The sequence below is a fragment of the Bos grunniens genome, chromosome 26, assembly GCF_055505025.1.
Source record: "Bos grunniens cultivar Pamir isolate PY7600 chromosome 26, Bosgru_T2T1.0, whole genome shotgun sequence".
In the NCBI taxonomy this organism is placed as follows: domain Eukaryota; kingdom Metazoa; phylum Chordata; class Mammalia; order Artiodactyla; family Bovidae; genus Bos; species Bos grunniens.
In genome coordinates, this window is record NC_141190.1 from 25,124,290 (window position 1) to 25,147,026 (window position 22,737).

The 22,737-nt window shown below is 40.2% G+C and overlaps 1 protein-coding gene across 1 annotated transcript in view; it reads left to right on the forward strand.

Moving 5' to 3' along the window:
• CFAP58 (cilia and flagella associated protein 58) overlaps positions 1-22,737 on the forward strand; it is a 109,603-nt gene that overhangs the window by 81,235 nt on the left and 5,631 nt on the right. Inside the window, exon 16 of the mRNA XM_086379312.1 lies at positions 20,170-20,289. Coding sequence (XP_086235438.1) covers positions 20,170-20,289 — 120 coding nt within the window. The remainder of the gene's footprint in view (positions 1-20,169; positions 20,290-22,737) is intronic.

Sequence of the window (22,737 nt, forward strand, 5' to 3'; positions counted from 1 at the left end):
ACTGAGAATTTAGGGGTAATGGGTACTTCTGTATACTGTGGGTGGAGCTTGAATTGATGTTAATGTTCTAGAAGAGAATTTAGTAGTATGTCAGACTTAGTATTTCTACTTTTTTAGAAATTAATTCAGAGAAAATAAGTCAGTTGTATAAAATGTTGTACTGAAGATGTAGTATATGTAGATATTTCAGTGTTATTTATACCATATATAAAGTTAAAGATGGACCAGTGATGAATAATGTATCGTGAACTGAAGAATATGACTAAATCAATCCAAGGCTAAAATACCCAAGAGCACAGTGATAACACCAAAGATGCAGTTAATTAGAGGAAATTAGAAAGTCCTCCTAAGGAAGTTACTTTGAGCAGAGTCTTAAAGGATAAGGTGTTTGACCAGGGACTGAGGTGGGACTAGACTTTGTGGAGACAGGAGTGGCCAGAACAAAGGCATGAAGGCTTAAAAGAATCTGGAGGATTAGGGAGTGACAATGATTTAGCATGGTGGGCTCACGGGGAACCTGAAGGGGAGCAAAGACGGAGCCCTCCATGCTCTGAGCCCATCCTGTGATGTCATAGTTCTATTTTTGCTTGGAAGCTGTTATTAGGATTTAATCACAAAATCTAAGTTACTTGGAGTTATTTCAAACTCGAGTATGTAATTCCATTAGAGTATTTCTTATTTTGATATTGAGTTGGCTTACTCAGAACTATGTACTTTCTGAAGAATTTTCCACGTTAGCAAGATATCCCTGACTACCTTTCACTGGACACATAGCATGTTTTAATAACTTGGTTGTGTAGGGTGCTTTATGCAGCTCTACGTACAGCTGCTCTGTTCTCCCCTGATCTCTCACTGCCTCTGGTCTGGCTGGTGCTGAGAGTAGTGGAGGGAGGTTGTTTGGCAGCGGATTGGAAAGAAGCCAGGAGTGTGTTGGTCCAGGCTTGGAGTTGCACTTGCCTGGGTTAGAATCCTGACTCTGTAACTCATAGGTGTGCTTGTGCAAGTTACTTAGCCTTGCTGAGCCTGTTTCCTCATCTGTGAAATGGAGCTTGTGTATGAGGATTACACACATAGTGTCTGTATTTTTCAAAGCTTGTGATACATGCTCAGTAAGTGTTAGCTAGTATTCTAGTGACTATTTTGTGAGTAACTGGAAGCATCCTGTCTTTTCCTATTAATCCCCAAGGGATAGTTTATATGATAGGCCTATTAATTTTTTTATGGTTCTAGGATTTTCTTTTTATTTCCTTCCTCAGTGGCACTTTGGTGAGAGGAAGCTTGACCTTCATTGTCTGGCCTGACCCTTCACCCCCAGGCTTTAAGGAGAAGAGATTAGGAGGCCCTAGATATGTGCTTGATTAAAGCATGCCCCTGCAAGGAGATCCAACCAGTCCATCCTAAAGGAGATCAGTCCTGGGTGTTCACTGGAAGGACTGATGTTGAAGCTGAAACTGGAATACTTTGGCTACCTGATGCAAAGAGCTGACTCATTGGAAAAGACCTTGATGCTGGGAAAGATTGAGGGCAAGAGGAGAAGGGGACGACAGAGGATGAGATGGTTGGATGGCATCACCAACTCAATGGACATGGGTTTGGGTGGACTCTAGGAGTTGGTGATGGACAGGGAGGCCTGGCGTGCTTCGATTCATGGGGTCGCAAAGAGTCGGACATGCCTGAGCAACTGAACTGAACACTGTCTATAGAAACCAAAGGTTTAGAAACTAAAGGTTCAGGCAACCTAATTCAATCACTCTGAAAAAATCACTAAGATGCAAGGATCCCAGAGAGAGAGAGAGATCCAGGGGAAAGATGCATATGGACCCAGACAGGTGGCCTTTGCAGATGAAACCCTTGAGTGCTTGGTAAATTATATATATATCTATTCTTTTTCCAGATTATTTTCCCTTATAGGTAATTATAAAATATTGAACATAGTTCTCTGTGCTATGCAGTAGGTCCTTGTTGGACACTTATTTTGTGTACAGTTGTATATATATGTTAATATCAAACTCCTATTTTACCTTCTTCCTCCTTTCCCCTTTGGTAACCATAAGTTTGTTTTCTATGCCTACAGGTCTATTTCTATTTGTATACAAATTCATTTGTGTTATCTTTTTAGATTATAAGCAATATCATATGATATTTGTTTTTCTCTGATTTACTTCAATTAAGTATTATGATCTCTAAGTCTATCTATGTTGCTGAAAATGGCATAACATTATTTTATTCTTTTTTATGGCTGAGTAATATTCCATTGTGTGTGTGTGTGTGTGTGTGTGTGTGTGTGTGTAAATACCACATCTTTATCCATTCGTCTGTTAATGAACATTTAAGTTGCTTCCATGTCTTCAGTTCAGTTCAGTTGCTCAGTCATGTCCGACTCTTTGTGACCCCATGAATCGCAGCACGCCAGGCCTCCCTGTCCATCACCAACTCCCGGAGTTCACTCAGATTCATGTCCATCAAGTCAGTGATGCCATCCAGCCATCTCATCCTCTGTCGTCCCCTTCTCCTCCTGCCCCCAATCCCTCCCAGCATCAGAATCTTTTCCAATGAGTCAACTCTTCGCATGAGGTGGTCAAAGTACTGGAGTTTCAGCTTTAGCATCATTCCTTCCAAAGAAATCCCAGGGCTGATCTCCTTTAGAATGGACTGGTTGGATCTCCTTGCAGTCCAAGGGACTCTCAAGAGTCTTCTCCAACACCACACTTCAAAAGCATCAATTCTTCGGCGCTCAGCCTTCTTCACAGTCCAAGTCTCACATCCATACATGACCACTGGAAAAACCATAGCCTTGACTAGACGGACCTTTGTTGGCAAAGTAATGTCTCTGCTTTTGAATATGCTATCTAGGTTGGTCATAACTTTCCTTCCAAGGAGCAAGCGTCTTTTAATTTCATGGCTGCAATCACCATCTGCAGTGATTTTGGAGCCCCCAAAAATAAAGTCTGACACTGTTTCCACTGTTTCCCCATCTATTTCCCATGAAGTGATGGGACCAGATGCCATGATCTTCGTTTCCTGAATGTTGAGCTTTAAGCCAACTTTTTCACTCTCCTCTTTCACTTTCATCAAGAGCCTTTTTAGTTCTTCTTTGCATTCTGCCATAAGGGTGGTGTTATCTGCATATCTGAGGTTATTGATAATTCTCCTGGCAATCTTGATTCCAGCTTGTGCTTCTTCCAGCCCAGCGTTTCCCATGATGCACTCTACATATAAGTTAAATAAGCAGGGTGACAATATACAGCCTTAATGTACTCCTTTTCCTATTTGGAACCAGTCTGTTGTTCCTTGTCCAGTTCTAACTGTTGCTTCCTGACCTGCATACAGGTTTCTCAAAAGGCAGGTCAGGTGGTCTGGTATTCCCATCTCTTTCAGAATTTTCCACAGTTCATTGTGATCCACTTTCTGGAACTCTCTTGCTTTTTCGATGATCCCGCGGATGTTGGCAATTTGGTCTCTGGTTCCTCTGCCTTTTCTAAAACCAGCTTGAACATCTGGAAGTTCACGGTTCATGTATTGCTGAAGCCTAGCTTGGAGAATTTTGAGCATTACTTTACTAGCGTGTGAGATGAGTGCAGTTGTGTGGTAGTTTGAGCATTCTTTGGGATTGGAATGAAAACTGACCTTTTCCAGTCCTGTGGCCACTGCTGAGTTTTCCAAATTTGCTGGCATATTGAGTGCAGCAGCTCTTGGAATTTATGTTTAAATAGATGAGTAGACAATTCCAGTGGTTTCAACATTTGTCCTTGTTGACCTCAACCATATTTAATGCTATCAAACACTTTCTACACTTTCTTCTTCTGTTATCTCAGGGCTCACAAGTTTGCTGATTCTCCTTCCTTGCTGACTGTTCTTCTCTCTTCTTTCTTGGCTCTTTTCCCTCTTTTCTGCTTCCCTAGATGGTCACCATTCTCTGAGGCATATCTGTGAATATTGCTTTTACTGCCTTCTCCTCCAAGGATCTTGTTCTTAATTAAGGCTTTGATTTTCACCTTTATATAGATACAGTCTCAGAGGCTAATCTAGACTCTGCTGCATTTTGGATTCATATTTCTTAATACTTGTTGGTCAAGAGGATGTCCTATTGATTCACTTTTTAAAACTGAGCTCATTATCTTCCTGAATCCAGCTCTTCCCATGGCTTGCATGCACATTTTCATGGTGTGGCAGTTTTTCCAGCTATGAAGAAGCTTAAAATACCAAAGTCGTGTCTAATTCTTCCATTCTCCTCCTACTATGTCAGTCAATTCCATCTTCAGATGATCTTGCGTCTGTTCCTAGCCTTATATTTTGCCCCCAGGCATCACCTTGATTTAGGTCCTCATTTCTATTATCTTAGACCTGTGTTCTTCAAAGTGGAGCACTTGAGAAAATCTACTAAGTTTTGGAAGAAAATATTAAAATTTATACATATATACATAGTTTAATCTCAGTCTTTAAAATACTCTATTATATATATATATTTATCTTGTAAATAATTTGAGCCATACATATATACAATATAAAAATATTGTATAAATACTATAGTAATAATATATTAATATTACCCACCAAGAAACCCTCAATGATTTCTGCCTCTTATGTTGAAAATATAGTCATCTGCCTGTCACTCAAGACCCATCAATCCTTCTTTTTACTCTAGTAAGTTTGCAGGCGTTCATGTTCCTACTCTTTACCTTTATACCTTTGCTTATGTTTTTCTCTTCTTTTACTCTCCACTTGCTGTAAGAAGCAGTACATGTGTTACTTAAGAGCAAAATGGATATATCTCAGTCTTTGAAATATTCTGTTTCATATCGGTTCAGATCTTGGTTCTGCCACTTTCTAGTTGTCTCATTTGGCTACGGCACTGATGCTTTTGAGCCTCAACTTTCTCATCTAGCAAACAGGAATAATAACAATCAGTTCTCAGGTTTGTTTTGATGAGTTATTGAAATAACATACATATTGAGCATCATGCCTGGCACATCCATAATACCTGTTCTGTAAATGGGAGCTGCTGCTATGGCTTACGATACCCTTTTTCCAATTTTCTTTGTCTGATTCCCCCAAATTGTGAGATTGTGCAGGAAAGTGAATGTTGTCATAATGTAAATATGTTCACTAATGAGCTTGTAATTTATGTGACTGTTATTACTCAGACCTCCTAACCAGCATCACGTGACTAACTCCTACCCATCTTGACATCACTGGTCTCTCTTTTTCAGGAGAATGGTCCAGTGTTATTACTACCCAACAGAAAGTGCAAATACGATGTAAAGCAGTTGTTAAGTAAAACTGTAAACTTTGTAAAAGATGTCAATTCTCATGAAGTCAATGCAAGAGCTACTAGGAAAATGATGCAATCACGTACAAAAGATGAATCAGTATCTGACAGAAAAAGAAAATTTAACAAGTAAAGTATAGGTACCTCAAAAGAATGTTTTATATCAAAGGATTAGGGGGATTTGGGAGGAATTAATGAGGGCTTTGAATATTTCTGCTAAGGGAAATCTTTTAAAAATAACTGGTTTGAGCACTTAACCAAGATAAAAAAAGCATTAACCATGAAATAAATTATAGGTAAATCTTACTAAGTACATTAAAATTAAGAATGCCTGTTCCTCTAAAGAAGTCAAAGAAAGCAAGTCACAAGCTCTGTATATCTCTCTATATAAAATATATTAAAAATCATAAGTCAATAAGAGAAAGACAACTCAGTAGAAAAACAGGAAAACTATGTATGTGAACAGGCATTTCTCAGAAGAGGAAACACGAATGATGAATAAACATGAAAAAAATGCTCAACTTTATTTTCTAAGCAGAGAAATGAAATATACAACTACGTTGAGATACAATTTTGCAATTTCTAGAGAGATAAAAGAGGTTTATCTATTGCTCTGTTATAAATCACCACCTATTTCACAGCTTAATGCAATATAGACTATTTCATAACCTCAGTGGATCAGGAGTGTGGGTATGGCTTAGTTGAGTGCTGTGCTGAGGTACACCTGGTGACACCAAGTAACGGCAGGGATGTAGATCCATGGGGGTTTTTACACAACGCTTTGGAAAATTATTTTACATGGTCTTACAAAGTGGAACATTCATGTGTCTTGGAGATGCAGCAGTTCCACTTTTAGTTCTATATGCTGGAAGCATGTGTACTTCTGAGCTGGGGAATATGCACGAGAATGTTCCTAGCTACACTGTTGGTTAAAACAAAACCCTTAGAAACAGCCCGGATGCCCACCAACAGGAGAATGAGTAAATTGTAGAATTCTCATTCAATAGAACATCAGGTGAACTGCATGAACAAAAACACATAATGACATAAACAAATCTTAGACCCATCATGATGAATAAAACAAGCAAGTCAAAGGAAACTAGGTAGGCTTGGATATGTTTTTATAAAGCTCAAAGCAAAACAAAATTAAAATAATAGGTATATGATAAAACTCTATGAAAAAAATCTAGGGAATGATAATAATGAGATTCAGAATGGTGCTTACCTTGACTGACGGTAATAGTAGTGTAGTCACAGGGATGGGACAGAAAAAGGAATATACTGATTTAGGTACTAATGATGTTCTATTTCATAAAGTTGGGGATTGATTAGTCATGAGCATTCAGTTTGTTATTATGCTTTGTAGTTGTATATGGTATTGATATTCTTTTGTATGGTTGTTAAATAATAAAAATTTAAGAAAATGGTGTATTGCAGAAGTCAGATATATGAAGTTAAATCAAACTGTGCTATAAAAATGTTAGTTATGTTAAAAAACCCAATCATTTAAATTGATTTTGTTCTAGTAAGTAGTATATCATTACAATTAAAATATAAAATATTAAATAAGACAAGATAAACTTCTTTTTATGAGTTTTAGATGAGTTTTTCAAGGAGAAACATCTCATTTGAATTTTCTTCCTTACTATTTCCTATGAAAAATGATCACATTTCAAGTGGATGGACTTCAAGTGGCTTTAGCTATTAAATTTGTCCTTAGATAGTGAGGCCCTTCTCTAATTCATGAATACAAATATTGCTGCTACTAATACTACAACCAAGACCAATCTGAACTATTGATATTTCCCTCTCTGTGGCCCACCAAATGAATCTCATCTCTGCCTTGAACCTACTCACAAACTGCACACCACGCCTACCACCTCTCTGTAGGCCTGGCATTACTGTCTTGCTTTATGGCTTATTATTTGTTTTTCCTCAACTGAATAGTAAGCTCCTTGAACTTTTTGACCTTACTTGTCTTTGTATGTATGACACTGGCATAATCATATGCGTGTGATTAGTACTAATCGCGTGTAGTGGTAGTGGTACTAAATAAAAACTTATTTGGCTTGAATTTATCTAGACCTGTTTCATTACAAGCTTTAAGAAAAGACAACACGATCATTACGTAACATGTGCTAATTCTTCACATACATTAAGTTGCTCGGTAAGGTACAAAGGTATAACAAGCCAGTAGTCGTGGTAATAAAGTTAAGGCTGCTCTAGACAATTATATGCTTTGTGCTGCTGCTGCTGCTAAGTCACTTCAGTCGTGTCCGACTCTGTGCGACCCCATAGACGGCAGCCCACCAGGCCCCGCCGTCCCCGGGATTCTCCAGGCAAGAACACTGGAGTGGGTTGCCATTTCCTCCTCCATGCTTTGTACAGGTCTTCTTAAACATATATTTGCATTTGGGCATAAAATCCCTTGTGAAAAGATCTCTCAAGAAAGTTTGTGTTAAAGAAGAAGGAAAAAGAAAGTCTGCATTGCTCATATCAGAAAGCAATAGAAAGTATTTTCTATTGTTACAAAAATGGTGAAGGTTAGTGCATGCAAATTTCTCCCATGCCTCATAAAACACTTAATCATCTACATCTGAAGCCAAGAACCACTGTGTAACCAAGTGGTTCCATGCTCATAAGGAAGTCAGCTGTGTAATTCTATTTCATCCCCAAATCTAGCATCTCCTATCCTCTCCAGGGGGCTTTACTACTTCATGACATCATAAACAAGATAGGTCCAGAGTTCAGTTTAGCCGACATTTTTGTTATAAACCTAATAAACAAGAAAGCCCCAAGGTATCAGCCATTATTTTTTCCTTTTCAAATGCTAGATAGAAATGTAATATGTTTACAAAGTTTCTAGTTTATTTTCCTACTAATGAAAACAGGCATTCCTAGATAAATTAGGCAGTGTTCTGGAATGCCTTTATAGAGAGAGGGAAGCAATTTTGTTTAAAAATTTAAATCTGGCTTTAGTCTTTTGTTAAAAATTGTGGATGGGGTGGAAAGATAGAAAAGGACTGAAGCCAAGCAAAGAGGCAAAAGTGTATTGCATTTTTAATTATGGAAAAGAGTGATGTGTGCAATTAGAATTTCTGTGTTTAAGGAGGTTGTTAAAAATGTCAGCACATTATTTAGTTGAGGACTGTAGTTAAGAATTATGCTTGCATTTTCATTCTTACATGTATCAGTGTGCATGTGCACATACAAGCAGTCTTCAGAATTAAGTGGATACATTTGTGAGCCTTAAGAATTAAAAAAAGTATTTGAAACAACTTGCACTATCAGGAAACCACTGTAAACATTTAACTAAAAGATCAAGTGATTTCCTCAATTACATACAATATACACAATGAAAAGTTTAGCTCAAATCTATGAAACTTACAGTATTGGCTCACAGTATTGAATTATATACAAGCTCTGTTAACAGGAAGGTGTTACCCAATGGCCTAATTCAAGTAAAAGTTCTTAACATAAATATGCTGCTAAGTTGCTTCAGTCGTGTCCAACTCTGTGCGACCCCATAGATGGCAGCCCACCAGGCTCCCCCGTCCCTGGGATTCTCCAGGCAAGAACACTGGAGTGGGTTGCCATTTCCTTCTCCAATGCATGAAAGTGAAAAGTGAAAGTGAAGTCGCTCAGTCATGTCTGACCCTCATCGACCCCATGGACTGCAACCCACCAGGCTCCTCTGTCCATGGGATTTTCCAGGCAAGAGTACTTTCCATGTCTTCTGCTTTGCCTCTACTGGAGTGGGGTGCCATTGTGTTCTCTGCAACATAAATATATCTTACCTCTATTGATGTGTCCTACTAAAATATGATGGGCATAGTTTGCTGACAATATAAATTGTAAACAACAAAATTACTGAGTACCTCGAATGTGTCTAGATTAGTAGTAGGGTTGAGAGGGAGCTTTAGAGCAATCTGTTGTGGTTCTGACCTTAAAGCCTCATAACTCAATTGGAAAGAAAGAATGGACTCATAAAGATTAAATATTGAAGTAACACAAATGGCATCTGTTGACATTTTGGAAATGAGATTTTCTGTATACTCTGTGAAGTAGGCTTTCTCGGAAGTAGTGGTTATGGGATTAAAAAAAAAATCACCTTTGTCTGGAACCCATTGAGTGAGCAAGAGTGAAGGCAAGATAGGTGTCTCTTCTTTGAAATGTGTGCCATCTAAACATCTGAGTGGGTGCTTTTCACCCTGGCGGATGTAGACAAGGGTGTGTATTTGGATCAGGAGGAGAGTTGCTTGTTGTGCATGAGTGAGTTAGTCCACAGGGTGCGGTAATTATTCCCAATGCTCGCCCAAGCAAACTGATGAATCCAGGGTGAACAGAATCAATGCACTGGCATTTGCTAAGCTCAGATTCATATTAAAACAGAATAAATTAGTTCCTCTTAGTCAGTTGTTGCCTCAAGTAGGTGAGCTGAGGAAGAAGAGCATTAAGTTGCACACTGTGAACTATCTTCTGTTTTCAGCTGAAGAGGCAAAGCAGAAGACATGGAAAAGAAACAGACAGTGCATGTAAAAGCGTAGCTCGGTGGGGAAAGGAGTTCTGTGAACAACTCAATTTATTCCTCTAATTATAGCCAGAATAGCACTGACTCTTATTTGCATAGACTGTTCGGAACAGAGACTTTTAATTTATTATTAGATGAAATACAAACACCTGAAGTCTGAGTGGTTCCATATCTGGAGTTTCCAATATGGAGTTCAGACTGTCACCATGTAATGACATCGTTATTTGAAGCTAATACTGTAATTAATTTCTTACCACTGTACTCAGCCAATATTGACAATGAGCCGTGCTGGTATCCAGAATCACTTGGCAGTGATTCTTGCAGCAAAAGAATCCATAAACATATCTTACAGTCTGTCCACCTGAGAGACTGGGATGTCTAGGAAGAGAGCATCGTTTCAAGGATGGAAGTTGTATGGTTAATGTTATGCTCAGCCAAAGAGAGGGCTAGTCTCTTGGTGTTAATAGCTGAGCTTTTTTTTCCCCCCAATATAACTGTTCATAAAATAATTTAAAGCGTGAAGCATGCTACCAAGTAATATTGATGTGCACTAAGCACAGACTCTGAATAAATAAAGAAGTGCTGACCCGAAGATGTGATCTTTTGTTGGTGGGGAAATAATAAACTATTTATGATTTTCTTATGATGCTCCATTGGCGTATGGCGCTTCTAACCCAGTGACAAATTAGTTGACTCGGTTTAAAAAGAAATGGATGTGGCTTAATGAGGAAGGACAGGATACGTATTACAAGGCAGCTGGCTCTCCCACTGCTGGCTTGTGGAGACAATACACATCGGACAGCTAATGAGTCTCTGTTGCATGAGATAGATTCTCTATATGATAGAATTGCATGCTTTGTCTCTGAATGGGGTTATTATACACACCATTGCACAATGTTTGAAGAGCTTGGTTGGCCCTTGTAGAGGGTTAGGAGGGAAATAAATTGGAAAACAATCGTACTTAAGACCTTCAATCCGTCAAACACTCCATGTTTATCTAAATTACTAGCACGTTCTCCCCAAATACAAATCTGTATGATACACACGGCTAGAATGTTAATGCTGACCAGGCTTCACGTTGGTTTTATCAAAAGCTAGGTTTTCTGTTGTAAGCATAGACCCAAGTCCATGCATGTTGAAGCCTGGCAGCTCCTTTCCAGCACCAAGCTCCATTCCCTCTTCCCATTTCCACCACTAAGCTCCATTCCCTCTTCTACTGTCTTCATCCTGAAGTATCATTTGGCATTCTTTCCACCTACCATGAATGCACATGCCTCACTTGTCCTGGGTTATTTCACTCTCAGCACTTTTTGACTTTGAATACCCAGGCGATTTTCAGATAATTCACTCAGTTTCTTCATTTCTTCTCCACACTTGTGGACCCTCACTATTCAGTCACTCAGTTATCCTTTAGAATAAACCTACTTCATTTCATTTTACAGCCACAATAAAACCCCAGGAAGTTACAGAAGACAGGACAAGTGGTAACATCATCCACTCTATGTATGAAGATTGCATGTCCTGTTAGAGGACATAGCAAGGCCTGTCCAGACGGGCTGGGTCAACAGAAGGGGGAACCGAGTCATACTCTGACCTCTGATTCCCTCTCACCTGCTTTGTACCTGGCTCCATTCTCCTATTGGTGTTATTGTGTTGTTGTTGTTCAGTCGCTAAGTTGTGTCCAACTCTTCTCAACTTCATGGACTGTAGTATGCCAGGTTTCCCTGTCCTTCACTATCTCCTGAAGTTTGCTCAAATTCATGTCCGTGTAATCGTGTAGCCTTTAGGAGTTCTGTAACTCAGTGTGACCCTGATTGGTTATATTCAGGGCTGTAACATGTCTTCAAGCCCCAGAGGAGGTGTTGCACGGGAACAGTGATCCTTCACAATATTGTGACGAGGTTTTTGACTTGTCGAAGGAATCACACATACCACTCATTCCTGTTGACCTTGTGATTCTCACCTGTGAGGTGAGGAAAAGATATTCGCTCCTTGAAGGCTTTTCTGTGACTCATTCCTCCTTCCCTACCAGGAACAATTGAAAAGAATTATGCCTGTGAAACGTTTGAGGGTTCTTGGAATAAGATGACCTTTTTCGGTTTAAGACATTATCATACCCCAAATTGCTCCCCCTCATCACTGGGAGATTCTTTACTTTTCAAGTCTTCCTGTACTCTGGGTATAGAGAACAGTGAGATTAAAGAAACAGGCAAAACAGTTTCATGGGTTTCCCCACATATTTATTACCCTCTCCAAATTGAATCTTGAAGTCTTGTCAGACGTGTTATTTTTCCATCAGAGCAGGTGTTAAGTGGCTATAGAAAATAGACTCACCTCCTGATATCTTTCTCATTGCTGGCTGCATCCATTTACTGGGAAGGTTATATTGTGAGGTGTGACAGGAGGTGTTGTACAACAAAGGAGAATCACCACTTTGTAATTCTATTTGTCCAAGTTTTCTTTTTCGTGCTGGCTTTTGGGTTTCCATGTCATTTCTGGAATTATTTCTTAAATGGTAAGTATTATTTTGATATTTGTTTCTCTAGAAGCTTATTGCCGTCTGACTAATTTTTAAGTTGAATACACTCTTGTGAAGGTAGAGTCATGTTGTTTGTAATAAATTTTCTATAATTTGTCCAGGAAAAGGAAAAATTAAAACAAATCTTACATCATCATCAAATAATCTGTTTTTTGCCAGAGAAAATAAATGTCATCTAAATAATAGGTAAAAGAAAATTCACTAACCAGTCATTTGACGACAATGTCAGATTACTTAGCTCTAGGTAAAAATTAGTTTCCATTTGACTGAATGTTTCATTTAATGAGATGGCTATTACTTATATTTTTTTCCTTAAACATAATTGATTACCTTAAGGAAGTGAGCGGTAAGTACAGAGACAAATGAGTAGACACACCAGTCTTTATCAATGTTTGTTCACATGAGTGCAGTTTAGAGAAATGGGAATCCAGAATTGAGATACCTTAGAAATAAATCTTTGCTCCTATCTAATATCCTTAGTTCAAGGATTTGAAAACATGTTACAAGCAATTAAACTTCAGAGCACAGGTGGGAATTCTGCATTGTTTATTGGTTTAATTAAGTCATAGAATTATGATTTGCTTTGGAGTCCTAGGAAGTCCTTTCCTTTAGTTCTACAAATTTGCATATCCTAATTTTCCTGGATTTCTACTACTCCCTCAAACCAGTCCAGATCTCTTGTCTTCCTATGTTGTATTTCTTAGAAGACTCTCTTTCTGTTACTTCTGCCCTGGTCTTCGGCCTCTGTGACCTTTGCTCCCCATGTGTTACGCCTGCCTTTCTGACCAAGGTTGCCTGGTCCTCACAGCCCACCCCAGAGGCCGTGTTCAGTCTTCTGTTCCTGTTTCTTCTCTTGATATCTTCTTTTTGATACCACTGACCATTCAAAGCATTCCTGCCTTTTTAGACATCTTTTTACTCTCCCTCATTCTCTTTCTCTGGGTCTCTCTCACTTACCCACCCCTTCTTTGCTAGTTTTCTCAAAACTCTGCTTGCCCTGGCCCTCCCTGTAAGCCATCCTAGCCGATGAATCCACCTTCGTGGCTTTGGGCAAGACCCATCTCTAGATCCAACATGCTCTGCAATTCTCAAGTCTGAGAACTTACTTTCAACTCTTCTTCTAGATATTCCCACAGGGCTTCAACCTTAACATTTCAGGAACCCACTGAAGGTCAGCAGAGAATGTAGTAACAGTTCCCTGCCCTCTCTATCCTCCCCTGTCCCAGCCTCTTTGCCTTTACTGCCATCACCCTCCAGACTCCGAAGTGTCCATGTTAAAGACTCTGAGGTCCTCTTGGCTCCTGTTCCTTCTTTCCTCACTTGTCTGGTCATTCACCAAATCTCCCTGGTCCTACCTCAGAACTCTCTTCACATCTACCCACTTCCCCATTCTAGCGATCTTGGGTCCAGCTTTCTTCATCTTCTGCTTGTACTGGGGCTTATTCTGTTCTCTGATTTCCTGCTGGAGTTATTCCTCTGAAAACAAACCCAGACATGGCTCATCCTTGGCTCCCAGTTGCCTAAGGATGTGGTCCCAAACCACGTTGCCAACCTACACACCCAACCTTTGCTCTCTCTTCTCCCCTCACCTTCCCAGTGCACCTGCTGAATTGGACTTCACTTCAGTTCAGTCCCTCAGTCATGTCTGACTCTTTGTGGACTGCAGCATGCCAGGCCTCCCTGTCCATCACCAACTCCTGGAGGTTACTCAGACTCATGTCCATAGAGTCAGTGATGCCATCCAACCATCTCACCCTCTGTTGTCCCCTTCTCCTCTCACTTCCAATCTTTCCCAGCATCAGGGTCTTTTCAGATGACTCAGTTCTTCCCATCAGGTGGCCAAAGTACTGGAGTTTCAACTTCAGCATCGGTCCCTCCAGTGAACACCCAGGACTGATTTCCTTTAGGATGGACTGGTTGGATCCCCTTGCAGTCCAAGGGACTCTCTCCAACACCACAGTTCAAAAGCATAAATTATTTGGTTCTCAGCTTTCTTTATAGTCCAACTGTCACATCTCTACATGACTACTGGAAAAACCATAGCTTTGACTAGATGGACCTTTGTTGGCAAAGTAATGTCTCTGCTTTTTATTATGCTGTCTAGGTTGGTCATAGCTTTTCTGCCAAGGAGCAAGCGTCTTTTAATTTCATGGCTGCACTCACATCTGCAGTGATTTTGGAGTCCAAAAAAACAGTCTGTCACTGTTTCCACTGTTTCCCCATCTATTTGCCATGAAGTGATGGGACTAGATGCCATGATCTTAATTTTCTGAATGTTAAGTTTTAAACCAACTTTTTCACTCTCCTCTTGCGCTTTCATCAAGAGGCTTTTTAGTTCTTCTTTGCATTCTGCCATAAGGGTGGTGTCATCTGCATATCTGAGGTCATTGATAATTCTCCCAGCAATCTTGATTCCAGCTTGTGCTTCTTCCAGTCCAGCATTTCTCATGATGTACTCTGCATATAAGTTAAATAAGCAGGGTGACAATATACAGCCTTGACATACTCCTTTCCCGATTTGGAACCAGTCTGTTGTTCCATGTCCAGTTCTCACTGTTGCTTCCTGACCTGCATACAGATTTCTCAGGAGGCAGGTCAGGTGGTCTGGTATTCCCATCTCTTTCAGAATTTTCCACAGTTTGTTGTGATCCACACAGTCAAAGGCTTTGGCATAGTCAATAAAGCAGAAGTAGATGTTTTTCTGGAACTCTCTCGCTTTTTTAATGATCCAACAAATGTTGGCAATTTGATCTCTGGTTCCTCTGCCTTTTCTAAAGCCATCTTGAACATCTGGAATTTCACAGTTCACATGCTGTTGAAGCCTGGCTTGGAGAATTTTGAGCATTACTTTACTAGCATGTGAGATGAGTGCAATTGTGCAATAGTTTGAGCATTCTTTGTCATTGCCTTTCTTTGGGATTGGAATGAAAGCAGACCTTTTCCAGTCCTGTGGCCATTTCTGAGTTTTCCAAATTTGCTAGCATGTTGAGTGAAGCTCTTTTACAGCATCATCTTTTAGGATTTGAAATGACTCAACTTGAATTCCATCACCTCCACTAGCTTTGTTCATAGTGATGCTTCCTAAGGCCCACTTGACTTCACATTCCAGGATGTCTGGCTCTAGGTGAGTGATCATACCATCGTGATTATCTGGGTTGTGACGATCTTTTTTGTATAGCTCTGTGTATTTTTGCCACGTGTTCTAATATCTTTTGCTTCTGTTAGGTCCATACCATTTCTGTCCTTTATTGTATTCATCTTTGCATGAAATGTCCCCTTGGTATCTCTGATTTTCTTGAAGAGATCTCTAGTCTTTCCCATTCTGTTGTTTTCCTCTATTTCTTTGCATTGATCACTGAGGAATGCTTTCTTATCTCTCCTTGCTATTCTTTGGAACTCTGCATTCAAATGGGTATATTTTTCCTTTTCTCCTTTGCCTTTTGTTTCTCTTCTTTTCATAGCTGTTTGAAAGGCTGCCCCAGACAACCATTTTGCCTTTTTGCGTTTCTTTTTCTTGGGGATGGTCTTGATCACCGCCTCTTGTACAATGTCATGAACCTCCGTCTATAGTTATTCAGGCACTCTGTCTATCAGATCTAATCCCTTGAATCTATTTCTCACTTCCACTGTATAATCGTAAGGAATTCTATTTAGGTTGTACGTGAATGGTTTAGTGCTTTTTCTTACTTTCTTCAATTTAAGTCTGAATTTGGCAATAAAGAGTTCATGATATGAGCTACAGTCAGCTTCTGGTCTTGTTTTTGCTGACTGTATAGAGCTTCTCCATCTTTGGCTGCAAAGAATATAATCAATCTGATTTCGGTATTGACCATCTGATGATGTCCATGTGTAGAGTCTTCTTTTGTGTTGTTGGAAGAGGGTGTTTGCTATGACCAGTGCATTCTCTTGGCTAAACTCTATTAGGCTTTGCCCTGCTTCATTCCATATTCCAAGGCCATATTTGCCTGATAATCCAGGTATTTCTTGACTTCCTACTTTTGCATTCCAGTCCCCTGGGTAAAGCGTCTGCCTGCAATGCAGGAGACCTGGGTTTGATCCCTGGGTCAGGAAGATCCCCTGGAGAAGGCAATGGCAACCCACTCCAGTACTGTTGCCTGGAAAATCCCATGTAGAGAAGCCTGGTAGACTACAGTCCATGGGATCGCAAAGAGTCGGACACAACTGAGCAACCTCACTTTCACTTTCTCTTTCCCCTATAAGGAGAAGGACATCTTTTTTGGGTGTTCTGGAAGGTCTTATAGGTCTTCATAGAACCATTCAACTTCAGCTTCTTCAGCATTACTGGTCAGGGCATAGACTTGGATTCCTGTGATATTGAATGGTTTTCCTTGGAAATGAAGAGAGATCATTCTGTCATTTTTGAGATTGCATCCAAGTACCTTGGACTACCTTTCCTCTGTTCTATCACTGAACCTTGGCATAAAAAACTCTTCTTTTCTCTCTCTGCTTGGGGAAAAATCCTACTCATTCCTAAAGGGACAGTTCAAATGACATTTTTGTGAAATTTCCCCCACTCCTCCAAATCAGAGTTAGTCACTCCCTGCTTTTATTGGCCATAATACTTTGTTGAAATTTTCTGTCATCTTTGTCTCTCAGTCATGTGATCATAAGTTTAGGTAGAGAGAGAGGTTTTCTTCCTCATTTGTCTTATTATTCGTATCCAAATGCTGCGCACATCCTGGGTCCTTGATCAGGGTTGGGATATGCACAATTTTCAAAAATTGAGATATGGTTGATGTACAATATTATGTGCATTTCAGGTGTACTACATAGCGATTTGACATTTGCATATATTATGAAGTGATCGTGACACTAAGTCTAGTAACCATCTGTCCTCATACGAAGTTGTTGCAATATTATTAACTAGTTTCCTTGTCCTGTATGTTATATCCCCATGGCTTATTTGTGTTATAACTGGTGGCTTGTAACTCTTAATCCTCTTCAGCTAAGGATCCCTCTAGCCCCCTCCCCTCTGGCAACTACCCACTTGTTCTTTTTATCTATGAGTCTAGGTTTTGTTTTGCTTGTTTTGTTTTTCAGATTCTACCTTTAAATGAGATCATATGGTATTTGTCTTTCTCTGTGGGACTCATTTCACATAGCATAATGCCCTCTAGGTCTATCCATGGTGTTGTAAATTGCAAGATTTTATTTTTTTCATGGCTAGTAATATCACTTAGTATACATATAAGGCATCTTCTTTATCCATTTATCTATCAATGGACACTTAGGTTGCTCCCATAGCTTGGCTATTACAAATGATGCAGCAATGAACGTTGGTGTGCATATATCTTTTCAAATTAGTATTTTTGTTTTCTTAAGGTAAATACCCAGAAGTGAGATTGCTGCATCATATGGTAGTTCTATTTTTTATTTTCTGTGGAACCTCCGCACTCTTTTCCAATTTACAAGTTGGCTGCACCAATTTATAGTCCCACTAACAGTGCAAAAATACTCCCTTTTCTCCACATCCTCACCAACACTTTTTATTTATAGTCTTTTCTGATGATAGCCATTCTGAGTTGGTATCTCATTGTGGTTTTGGCTCAGAGGTTAAAGTGTCTGCCTGCAGTGTGGGAGACCTGGGTTCAATCCCTGGGTCTGGAAGATCCGCTGGAGAAGGAAATGGGAACCCACTCCAGTATTCTTGCCTGGAGAATCCCATGGATGGAGGAGCCTGGTGGGCTACAGTCCATGGGGTTGCAAAGAGTTGGACATGACTGAGCAACTTCACTTTCTTTCACTTAATGGTTTGTGATGTTGAGTATCTTTTCATGTGTCTGTTGGCCATCTGTATGTCATCTTTGGAAAAATGTCTATTCAGGTCCAGTGTTTTCTAACTGAGTCACTTAGTTTTTTATTTTTTGATGTAGAGTTCTATGCGTTCTTCGTATATTTTGGATATTAACCCGTTGTTAGATTTATCATTTGCAAATATCTTTTCCCATTGAGTAGATTGCCTTTTCATGTTTGTTGATAGTTTACTTGTCTGCGCAAAAGCATTTTAGTTTGATGTAGTTCTGTTTATTTATTTTTGTATCTCTTGCCTGAGGAGATAGATCCAAAAAAAAAAAAAAAGTTTGCAAAGACTGATGTCAAAGAGTTTATTGCCTGTTTTCTTCTAGGAACTTTTATGGCTTTAGGTCTTACATTTAAGTCTTTAATCCATTTCGAGTTTACTTTTGTATATGGTGTGAGAAACTAGTTTAGTTTGATTCTTTTGCAGGCGCCCTGTCCAGTTTTTCCAGCACCATTTATTGAAGAGGATGTCTTTTCCCCATTGTATATCCTTGCCTCCTTTGTCATAGTTTAATTGACCATACAAACATGGGCTTATCATTATCTCTCCTTCTAATCTAAATGATAACCTTTCCGGGTACATAATTCTTGATTGTTTAAGTTTTATCCTTTCCTCACTTTGAATATATTGTGACACTCCCTTGTGGCATGCAAAGTTTCTTCTGAAAAGGCAGCTGAAGTTCCCATGTATATAACTAGTTGCTTTTTTCTTGCTGCTCTTAGTATACTCCTATTATCTTTAATTTTTTCCATTTTACTTGTGGTGTATCTTGCTATGGTCCTGTTAAGATTGATTGTTTGATACTACTCCCTGTGCTTCCTGGACCTGGCTGGCTGTTTTCTTTCCCAGGTTGGGAAGTTTTCAGCTATTATTTCTTCAAATATTTTCTCTGCCCTTTTCTCACTTCTCCTTCTTGGGACCCCTATAATGCAAATGTTTTTAACTTGTTGTTATACAAAATTTCTCTTAAACTAGTACTCATTTTTTTTTAATTAATTTTTTTCTTTTTAGCTTTGGTAATTTCTACTACTCTGTCTTCCAGTTTATCATTCCTTTGTATCATCTAATCTGCTGTTGATTCCTTATGGTGTTTTTTTTTTTTTTTTAAATCCCAGTTTCACTTTCATGCTTTGGAGAAGGAAATGGCAACCCACTCCAGTGTTCTTGCCTGGAGAATCCCAGGGACGGCGGAGCCTGGTGGGCTGCCGTCTATGGGGTCGCACAGAGTCGGACACGACTGAAGTGACTTAGCAGCAGCAGCAGCAGCATTGTATTCTTTGTCTGTGTTTGATTCTTTATATTCTCTAATGCTTTGTTGAAATTTTTATTGCATTCATCCATTCTTCTATCAAGTTCAGTGAGCATCTTTACGATTATTACCTTGAGTCGTTTGTTGAATAGATTGCTTATCTCCACTTCCTTTAGTCATGTTTCTGAGGTTCTGTCTTGTTCTTCCATTTGGAATATATTCCTCTGTCTTCTCATTTTGCTCAGTTCTCTGTGTTTGTTTCTATGTGTTAGGTACGTTGGTTATCTTTTCCAGTCTTGGGAAAATTGCCTTATGTAGGAGATCTCCTTTGGAACAACACACTCCCCTCTGGTCACCAGAGCTGTGTGCTCTAATGGTACCCCCATGTGGACTGTGTGTGTCCTCCTGTGTAGCAGGGCTGACTGCTGTGGGCATGCTGGTAGGTGGGGGTGGTCCCTGGCCAGGCTGGCTGTGAGGCCATTCCTCATGTGGTGATTGCCAGTCCCCTGGAGAGCAGGCTTCCCATGTGGTTGGCTGCACAGTCTGGGGATCGCAAGGCTGCTGCCGACCAGCTGGTGGGCAGGGCCAGGACCCTCTATGGCTTGATGCTTGACTGGATGAATCTACGAGTGAATGTAATCAGTGTGGAGCTGAGAAGGACCTTAGGATGATCTCAAATCATCCTGACCATGCTGTTAAAGTCACTGTCCTTGTCTTGATGGGACTGCTTATCTCCACTTGTGGTTATGCTCTCCACCAGGAAAAGGAGAAACTGTATGTGGAACTAAAGCACATCCTGGCCCGGCAGCCTGGGCCTGAGGCCGCGGAGCAGCTGCAGATCTATCGCCACACACTGAGGGAGAAGACCAAGCAGCTTAAAGTAAGTGGGAGCCTCTGCGCCTTCCTAGCTGAAGGATGGCCACACTCTGGGGAACACCCCTGGACAAGTCCACTGCCGTGGCCCTAGAAGCCAGTCTCCCAAAGGCTGCACTCCATTGAAATCAGCTTTTTTAGTGCTCTAGTCCCAGGCAAGCCTCAAAGCTACCCCTCTGCTCCTAGACTAATAGACTCCCACAAAACAGGTAGACGAACAAGTGGAGAAACAGTTGGAGAGAGGATGATGGCAATGGAATGGAAATTTGGGGAATAGGGTTTGTGTGGATTATCTCAACACGATTTGGAAGATTTGCATCTCCCAAATATTTTAACACTATGGCCCACTGAAGCAGACCACTGTGTCAGAGCAGGTTTTTACTATTCATCTACCTGAAATAAATGTACACAAAGCACAGGCCACTCTCCTGTCCCCAAGGGCCTTGCTTCAAGACTGTCTAAATAAGTAGCCATGAAGGGGAAGTCAAATCATTTTAGGATTCCGTTAGCATAAGTTCTCTTCTAAGTGACACAAGAACCTTAGCTGGGGCGATGGAATGTTTTACAATTACACATTTTAAAGTTTTCTCAAAAACTGTGTGTTCCCACTCTATTTTCAGCTTTACCTCCTAAAAAAGTACTTAGATATTCTTGGCATGCTAGGGAAGCCTTCTACACACACATGCACAGACTGTAGCATATGCTAGCTGAATTCTGGCATTTACCTGCGCAACGATGGTAATAGTCATTGCCTTTCTGCCTGAGGTAAAATAGATGCTGTGAGACTAATATGGTACTAATCCTTTCACAAAGAGAAAGTTGTAAAATCACATCCTTTTACTTTAAAAAGGCAGATGAAACAGAAGTGTAATGAGAGCATTAATTTTCAACTTACCACTCTAAGCATTCGTTTTACATGAGTATCCTGAGACATAATTTGAGTTTTGCAAGAGGCATAATCTTTTGATTATTTTCATCCCTTTAAACAATTGAATATAACAAGCAAAGTAAAAACTTATTTTCTCAGAAGTTGGGTGTAGATTAGAAAAGCACATGTTTCTCTTTACACTACTGTCAGATGGGCACTCTTAGCAATGGGTTGCATTCAGTGGTTCATAGGAGGATTTTGTCTCTTTAACCCTTTATCTCAGGGTGTACAGATATTTTCCTCTGAATGACATGTGACCCCTAGTGGAAGATACAGCAGTGCATAGTACCAAGCCTGCCCATCAATTTGTCCTCATGATCTGGACTCTGTTAAGAAATTCCACATTCATTATTTGGAAACAAGGTCTTTGTTCCTAAGTTCAGTTCAGTTCAGTTGCTCAGTCGTGTCCAAGTCTTTGCGACCCCATGAACTGCAGCAGGCCTCCCTGTCCATCACCAACTGCCAGAGTCCACCCAAACCCATTTCCATTGAGTCGGTGGTGCCATCCAACCATCTCATCCTCTGTCGTCCCCTTCTCCTCCTGCCCTCAATCTTTCCCAGCATCAGGGTCTTCTTAAATGAGTCAGCTCTTCACATCAGGTGGCCAAAGTATTGGAGTTTCAGCTTCAACAGTTTAACTATGAAGGCAAATTTTCTTCCAACATGAAAATCATTTTCTCTAGCTTATGATAACATGGTCAGAATCCTTAGTCAGATAGGATAGATAGAATCACAACAGTTAAGAGGAAGGAATTCAGAAGCAGTGTGTATGAGTATGTGAAGTTGCTTCAGTTGTGTCCGACTCTTCAACTCTGTGGACCACAGTCTGCTAGGCTACTCTGTCCATGGGATTCTCCAGGCAAGAATCCTGGGCCAGGTTGCCATGCCCTCCTCCAGGGGATCTTCCTGACCCATGTCTCTTACATCTCTTAGCATTGGCAGGTGGGTTCTTTACCACTAGTGCCAGCTAAGACACCTGTTCAGAAGCAGATGAACACTCAAAAGATAAAGATCGCCTTTTATGTAAATATTAAAAAATAGAGAGCTAGAGGAAAGACAGTTGCATCTATTACATGTTCCTTACAACGATAGCCTCCCCTTTTCCCCCTTGATTTTTGTTGGGGGCACCCTTCACTTGAGCATCCTTACACATCTGTTTAGATGAGTAAATGCCTTCTTTTTTTGTCCAGCCTGAAACCAGTAGCATCTACTGAACACAACAGAGCAAGAGGCAGGAAATTAGGCTTCCTAACACAGCCCCTCACATGTAGTACCCTCCCCCATGCATACGTCATAGCCCTCTGCATCTTAGAGGTAAATATCCCAGTGCTCCGATAAAGAGAGAACCTGTGAATAGTCCCAAAGGGTGCAGTAAAGAGGTGATTGACATTCAGCAGAACAACAACCTTGGAAAACACATAAATTGAGTGCCTACTTAATGCTGGTGGTGGCAGGATGATTCTGAATAGTTTTTACAATAATCCTTGGATGAATCACACTGCCTAGTAATGACTTTTCTGAACATTT